Source organism: Lepidochelys kempii, chromosome 9 (genome assembly GCF_965140265.1).
Source record: "Lepidochelys kempii isolate rLepKem1 chromosome 9, rLepKem1.hap2, whole genome shotgun sequence".
In the NCBI taxonomy this organism is placed as follows: domain Eukaryota; kingdom Metazoa; phylum Chordata; order Testudines; family Cheloniidae; genus Lepidochelys; species Lepidochelys kempii.
Window position 1 is genome coordinate 42334605 of NC_133264.1, and position 7775 is coordinate 42342379.

At 46.1% G+C, this 7775-nt stretch overlaps 1 protein-coding gene across 2 annotated transcripts; it reads right to left on the bottom strand.

Moving 5' to 3' along the window:
• Positions 1-4675: 4675 nt before the first annotated feature.
• Positions 4676-7570, bottom strand: LOC140917366 (transcription cofactor HES-6-like). 2 transcript variants are annotated; one of them, XM_073360027.1, is made up of 4 exons: positions 7333-7570; positions 7045-7131; positions 6858-6939; positions 4676-6637 (listed from the first exon to the last, which is right to left on the bottom strand). In XM_073360027.1, exons 1-4 carry the CDS (start codon positions 7414-7416, stop codon positions 6192-6194), a joined length of 699 nt encoding a protein of 232 aa, XP_073216128.1. In that variant the 5' UTR covers positions 7417-7570; the 3' UTR covers positions 4676-6191. The 2 variants fall into 2 exon arrangements, with proteins under 2 accessions (XP_073216128.1, XP_073216127.1); XM_073360026.1 differs by having other exon boundaries at positions 6858-7131.
• Between the last annotated feature and the right edge of the window lie 205 nt (positions 7571-7775).

The following is a 7775-nucleotide window of genomic DNA, read 5'->3' on the forward strand; positions in this document are numbered from 1 at the left end:
ATGACAGAGTAGGCTTGCTGGTGAAGGAATGGCACTATATGTGAAAGACAGCAAAGAGTCAAATATAGTAAAAATCTTAAATGAATCAAACTGTACCATATAGTCTCTTTGGATACATATTCCCTGCTTGACTACTAAGAGTATAACAGTAGAAATATAATACCGAGCACCTGACTGGGACTGTGATGGTGATTATGAAACACTCAGGGAGATTAGAGGCTACAAAAACAGAAAACCCACCAATAATGGGGGATTTCAACTATCCCCATACTGACTGGGTATGTTACCTCAGGATGGGATACAGAGATAAAAAATGTCTAGATGCCATTAATAACTGCTTCTTGGAGTAGCTTGTCCTGGAATCCACGCGGGGAGAGGCAATTCTTATTTAGTACCTCTTAAGCCTGCTAAATAATCAGTGGGGCCACTGAATGGTCAAGGTGCAAAAGGAGCACTCAAGGAAGATAAGGCCATTGAAGAGAAGCTAATGAATTTCTCTGGCTTCAGCTTCCAGCCATTAGTTCTTGTTCTGCCTTTCTCCGTTAGATTAGAGCCCTTTAGTACCTGGTATTTTTTCCCTGCAAAGATATGTATATGCAGTAATTGTCATCTCTCAATCTTTTTTTGATAAGCTGAACAGCTGGAGCTCTTTAAGTCTCTCCCTATAAAGCATTTTCTTCAGTGCTTGAATCATTTCAGTGGCTCTTTTCTGCACCCTCTCCAGTTTTTCCACATTCTCTTTAAAACATGCACACCAGACTCTACACAGTATTCCAGGGTCAGTATCACCAATGATGTATATAGAGGTACAGTCACAGAGAACGAATGAGTGTCTTTTTTTTCTACTGTGTCCAAGCCCTGCCTATGGAGCACACAGCCTATTCGGCTTACATTTAAAGGTAAATGAATTCAGTGGGCCCAACTACTTGGGCAAGGACTATCTGTGTAAGGGTTTTTGGGCTCAGGCACTCCATAGCAGACCATGTATAAATAGTATATGGAACCATTGTTCAGGTGCAGGAAAGCAAGGTCAGATTCTCAGGGGAAGGAAGACCTTGTAATTAAGGTACTGGCCTGACACTCAGTGGAGGTGGGGGGGTGTGAGGGGTGGGGATAGATCTCAGATATGCAACTTCAGCTACAAGAATAGCGTAGCTGCAGTCGACGTATCTTAGATCGACTTAGAATCACTTACTTCGCATCCTCACAGTGTGGGATCGACGGCTGCTGCTCCCCCGTCAAATCTGCTTCTGCCTCTCGCCGTGGTGGAGTTCCGGAGTCAACAGCAGAGCGATCGGGGATCGATTTATTGCGTCTACACTAGACGTGATAGATCGATCACTACCTGCCGATCCAGCGGGTAGTATAGACATGGCCTTAGGAGGTCTTGGTTCAATACCTGGCTCTGCTGAACGTGTCCTATGCAACCTCGCGCAAAGTCTTAGTGCCTCAGGTCCCCATCTGGACAGAGGGAATAATTGTTATTTTTCTCACACCCTTTGTCTGTTTAGATGTTATGGGACTGTCTTTTGCGGGTGTTGTACGGCACCTAGCACGATGAGGCCCCATCTTCACTGGGGCCTCTAGGCATGACTGTAATACCAACAATGAGTAATAGAAAGGCTTCCTGAAAGAAGTGAGTTTTGAGGGAGAATTTAAAGGAGAAAAAATATTTCAGATGTCAGGATTGAGTTCCAATAGTTCCTGTATTTTTTTCATAGAAGGCACTCTGCCTAAAAAATAAACCATGCATATAAAATCAATTATAAGGGTTTATATTCCTTATCAGAACACTTTTCATATCTTTAAAAATCTTAGTCCTTGATATTGTTGGACTAACTTCTGGGAAGCTTGAAATGAAATCTATTTGGATTTGTCTTTTTCTCCTGGCTGTTTGTGTTCATCCTGGTCTGTTTCTCTAGGGCTGCTTATGAGTACTGGCCTGCTGACTTTTGATTTTTTTTTTAATTCCTTTGTTTTATTTTTAATTAAGAGAATTAAAGCATCTGTTTCGAGGGAAAAACTGGAGAATTACACACATTTGCTAATGTAAATAAGGAAAAGGTAGGTCAAATTTAGAATATAATAACCTTGATTGTGAACCTTTAAGTGATGGCTAAGTTCTACATCCTGCCCAAGATACAGTTGCTCAAAAATATTTGATGGTATTGCCACTATGTTTATAAGAATGTTTGACTCATTAATCATGAGCACTATCATGCCTAGCTCATTAATCATCAGCACTATCCTGCTCTACCAGGGGCCAATTCTTCCCTGCAACAGGTGTGAGTAACTAATATATACTGGAAGGGGAAGAGAGAATGAGTCCATCCTTATCTAAGCCTTCAACTGCATATCAAACAAGAGATCCTCTTTTTGTAGGCTGCTTCTCTTTCCTTTTACAATGGGGTGCGGTGTCAGATCAGAGAGCGTGTTTATATTACTTTGGAGTGGAAAAGAATAAAGGCAGTTTCTGTGAGTGGACTTGAAAAGGGCTGCATTGATTTTTTTTTTTTTCCCCTTCCATCAGAGCTGCTGGAAACCTCCTTCCCTCCCCAATGCTCACCTCTTCCTGCCTTTGTCAGGAAAGTGTTACATCTGACACCTTTCCAGTAAGGTACAGAAATGCAAATTTAGAAATCCAGCAACACATAATCAAAGGATGTAAACTTTCTGTGAACCTAATTTGTGGATTTAAAAAAATCCCCTACTTTAGCACATTTCTAAAATGCTTTTGACACTTTTGGGGACTAATTGTATTGCTTGGGCCTAGCTGATTTTTCTTAGAACTAAAACACTGTTGAGAATTATGAACAGAAAAGTAGATTTCCCTCCCTCCAGGAAGGGTGGAGTACACACACTTGGTTTCTGTTGTTATTATTTATACCCAGGCGTTCTGGTTTTATTAAAAGAGCAGACGCCCTTAGTTAACATACCTAAAACTAAAACCTCCTCCTGCTGTTTGTGTATTTCATTGTGGACACAGCTTCTCCACTAACACAATCTAAGAAGCACACTGGGGACTTGCATGGCTACGGGGCTAGTATGTCACTCCCTCAGTGCCCCTAAAAACAAATATGCAGCAACAATCACTAGAGTATTCAGGTTTCAGAGTAGCAGCCGTGTTAGTCTGTATCTGCAAAAAGAAAAAAGGAGTACTTGTGGTACCTTAGAGACCAACCAATTTATTTGAGCATAAGCTTTCATGAGCTCCAAGGTGCCACAAGTACTCCTTTTTTTTTCTTTTTTAGAGTATTCAGTTATATTATTCGACAGTTACAAAAAGCCATCAATCCACTGCTGTAACATTCCAGAGTGGGCTAAATATGCACCAGGCAGTGCTTTCTTTCTTCAGCTGCAGCAAAATGCAGAAGGTAGGGCATGTGGGTGAGAGAGATAAATACAGTGAGTATGTATAGTTAGGGAATCACAGTATTTACCACCTAGCTTCCCTTCTCCAAGGCTTTATAAGGGAAAGCCTTTTACCCTCAATCTACAGTGTCATTTACAAAGGGGGGTGGAGAATGACTATTGCTAGCCACAAAATCCACTGCTGAACCGAAGCTGGCATTTTTGATGTTGTCTCTTGGCCATGTTTCCATCGTGGAAGTGTCAGGATTTGCACTTTGCTTTCACAGGGGCATCAGAAGAGCCCTAACCAAGAGTCTCTTTCATCTCATGGAAATGAAACCAAGCTGAGCTGCTGCTGCTGCTGCACTTCCCACAGACTCCAGAGCACTTCCCCTGCTGCCTGGGAATCTCCGCACAAGCTGTACACTTGGAGGAGCTTGAGGATAACCACTGCCAGAGCGGCTTGTTGGATGTGTGCAATCGATGGTGAAAATGCTCTGAGATGGATGAACGCACAGGACTTCACCAAGTGTCTCGTGATGACTTAAATCTCTAAACTCAGGCAAGTGCATGCAACCTAAGCTCAATTATGTCTTATGCTTGCTTTAAGCTGCAGGGGGCGCTATGCACACCACTTCACTGCCTTAGAGCAGGTTAGCTTTCAGTCTTCCCTTTCCTACCCATCCTGAGAAAGATTAGTGCAGATCTCCCATTCTGTGCCCTGCTGGCTGGTGATCCCTGGCCTAGGGCTTTAAAATACTCAACATTTTGGTTGGTGATGGGTTGAGGAAACAGCCTGTGGTTTTACCTTCCCCTTGAGAAAATCTGATAAGAAAACTGTTTGCTAGAGGCTAAAAGTAGGGCCAAATGTTTTTAATGTTGCAGGATAATACACATTTATCTTTATAATGCATTGTTATCAGTACTAGTGAGCAGAGGCTGAGAGTAAAATTTTCAAAATGAATGTATTACTGGAGGGCAATGGCTTTTTTTTTTTAAGCAAATCTGGGATTGCATTCACTCTGTGAAATGCCAGTTTCCAGGAGATGTCATTTTGTGCTTTGGGTGTTACTTTTAGTTGAACTGTCCATGCCACTGCTTCCATTTACACATCAAAACACCACCCTCCCTCCCTAAAGCAGAAAGGTCTTTACAGGCAGTGCTCTCACCTCCCTTTTGAGGAGCATTGCCCTTCTTGCTAGTTCAAAGGCAGGCGAGAATTTTAGCACAACTGGGGAAAACAAACAACTCTGTACCCAGCTGTGAATGAAAAAACACCCACATCAGATAATTTAAAGAAAGTTACAAAGCAGAGGTCTACCAATAATTTAGATATCTGATTTTATTGTTCCATAGGGTCGTTAACAAAGGAAAGTTACATGTCTTAGTCCTCATGTACTTATTTTGCTTCCTCTCCTAGATGGTTCTACGCTCAAATATCTCCATGTACTAAGGAAGCAACTTCACAATACTTTTCCTGTAACGATGACAGCTCTGTGAAAGGTAATATCACAGCATAAATAGCCTATATCTTCCAAAAATAGGAACATTGAGGTGTATGACCTTGTATACAGGAATGTTGATGCTCCAGAAGTCACTGGAAGTATTTCCTTTTTGAAGAAAATTTTCAATTCTATTTCACACACTTCTTTTCAACACCTGTCACTCCTCAGCAGAAAAAACGTACAGGTAAAGTCAAGCCACAAGTAAAGCATCTGCCTAGTACTTAAGTTATAATTACAGCTTTACAAAAAGAGACTTACTTGGGGAAATCAAGTTAAGAGCAGTTTCTTTAGAATGGCATTCATGTAACCATGCCTAGGAATTTTAGTGTCCTAAAGTCAAACAACAACACAACTACATTGCTCCCTTCAATAATATCCTAAGCATCTTTCAGTATTAAACAAAAGAAACATTCAAATTCCAATACTTGAGCTAACAATGCTTAGTACAAGAACTAAGTGCTAAATTACCAGCAGTGTGTCCACAACAGATACAAATTTAACAGCAAACAGTATGGAACTGGATTTTTAATTTTAAAGTGGTTAGAAGTGTATCACACTCCAAAATACATGCAATCCTTTGTGAATTCAATATTTTTTATTAAAAAGATTAAAAATAAAACATTTGACACCCTAATATACATAAAGTCACAATAAACTCAGATGTGCTAAAAGCAAAATGTGCATAAAACACTGATTTCTAAAAGGCACCCTGCCACCAATATTTTCAATGTTTGTCTAATTCCAACTGATCTCTAGTTTACTCTTCCTTCACTGAAGGCAAGATTCTAGATCACTAAATAATAAAAATTCTAACCACACCAATCCCTTTCAGGGATCTTTACTATCACTATAACTCTTAAAATTGTGCATGCACATTTAACTCCTATACCTCTCATTGAGTGAGCCACCAAGATATAAAATGTACAAGGGCTTTTTCTTAATAGAAAAAGGGAGTGATATTTGGGCCATTTATAAGGGCCCAGAGAAAGAGACAAGGCTGTGAAATACTGCTGTGCATCCACCAAAGAGCTTTGCTACAAAAAAAATCTCTTCCTCCCTCCCCACCCTCACACCCCAAACTCTCCTAAACAATCCAATTGTTACAAAACATCTCACACACAAATAGATGAAATGTTACACGTTTAACAATTAACCTGTCAGGGTCTGACAGTGTAAGAGTGCCATCTATGCAGTCCCAATATACAGTAATGTTAGACACACAAATGCACCCTCTGAAAGCCCCTGTCCATTCCAATGGCTGTAAGGAGAACACAGTGCTCAAGTATTCTCCCATTATTAGGTAGATCTTTGTTGATTCCTGTACAGTTTCTTTATTTACCAAGGTCTCCACATAGATTTGGAAAAGCTAGGTGAAGGCACGTTGTGTGTCCTGGAGCTGTCCAGTCCAGCTGGGGAGGCCGGGCTTTGCTCAGCCTCTGTCTCTTCCAGATCCGAGCAGGTCTCTTCACTGGAGGAAGGGGAAAGAAGAGCTGAAGGGGGGCTGGCCAGGCTCAGAGCAGCAGGGGACACCCCCGTTGGCTGGGAGAGCCCCTCACTGCCAGGCCAGGGACTGACGGAGGGTTCTGACAAAACATCCGCGATCAAGTCCTGGAAACTGCCTTCGTTGAGTGGCATGGACTCCAGCAGGTGGTTCAGCAGCTCGGCAGCGACGGTGGAATCAATCCCCGGGCAGTTGGAGACGAAGGTATGAACTTCATGCATGCACTGAATGTACCCGGCTGCAAACCGCTCGCTAGCCTCCCGGTGCAGCTTGTCACTTTCTGCAGCAGCAGCAACACCCATAGGGAAACACACATAGCTGGAGTCAAAGGGGGGAGCCCCTTCCCTCCCCCCAGCACCCGCGATCTCTGCCCATGCCAACCCCTCCCCCTTCACAGCACGGCCGGCACGTCACTTCTCGGGATGCTGCAGCCCCCTCGTTAGAGGGAAGCGGCTTCCCCTCTCCCCCCCCCGCATCTCCCGTGCCCGAGGGGGACTCACCGAGAGACCGGCTCTGCAGCACGCCCTGCACCCGCTTCACGGTCAGCTCCAGCACCTCGGCGTTCTCCATCTTCGCCTGAAACTGCCCGCCGGGGCGCGGCGAGAGAGGACAGCGATCAGCCCCGCGCCAGGGCCCCCCGGCTCCCGCCGCGGCGCCCCCGCTCCCGCGCCCTTGCCGCAGCCCTACCTCCGTGTCGGCCAGGATGAGCCGCAGCTCCTGCAGGCTCTCGTTAATCCGCGCTCGCCGCTTCTTCTCCACCAGCGGCTTCCTGGCCTGGGGAAGGAGAAGGGGAAACACACATTGCACCGACTGCCGCATGCCCCCCGAGGCCAGGCCGCGGCTCCAGTGCCCCCGCCGGGGGTCCTGCAGCCCCCGCGGGTCCTGCAGCCCCTACCCGCCCCCCGCGGGTCCTGCAGCCCCTACCCCCCTCCCCCCCCGCGGGTCCTGCCTGGGACCCCTTCGGGTCCGGCTCACCTTCCTGTCCCCCCCTCTCGCGTCACAGAAATCCTCCTCCTCCCGGCTGGGCCGGCTCTTGCTGGGCCGAGAGGACGGGGCCATGGCAGAGCGCGGCGCAGACACCGCGGGCTGGGGGGAGGATGGGGGAGGGGCGCAGGAGGCAGCAGCTGGCAAGCGGTGCACAGCGGCGGCCTTCTGCACCGGGCGGCCCGCTAGCGTCCCCGCGGCCCTCTCCCCCGCCCCCTCCTGGCGCCGCCACTCCCCGGCCCTACTTATAGCCTCTGATTTGCATGTCAATGAGCCCATTGGTCACGCCGAGCCGGGAGAAGCCCCAGCGTTAGGCAAACTGACCAATGAGAGACGGGCGCTTTGTCTATCCAGGGGCGCTCTGAGCCTCCGCCAGTGCAGCGGAAGGGGGGCGAGAGGGCTGGGGTAGGGCACGATGCCCCAGGCTGGATGGT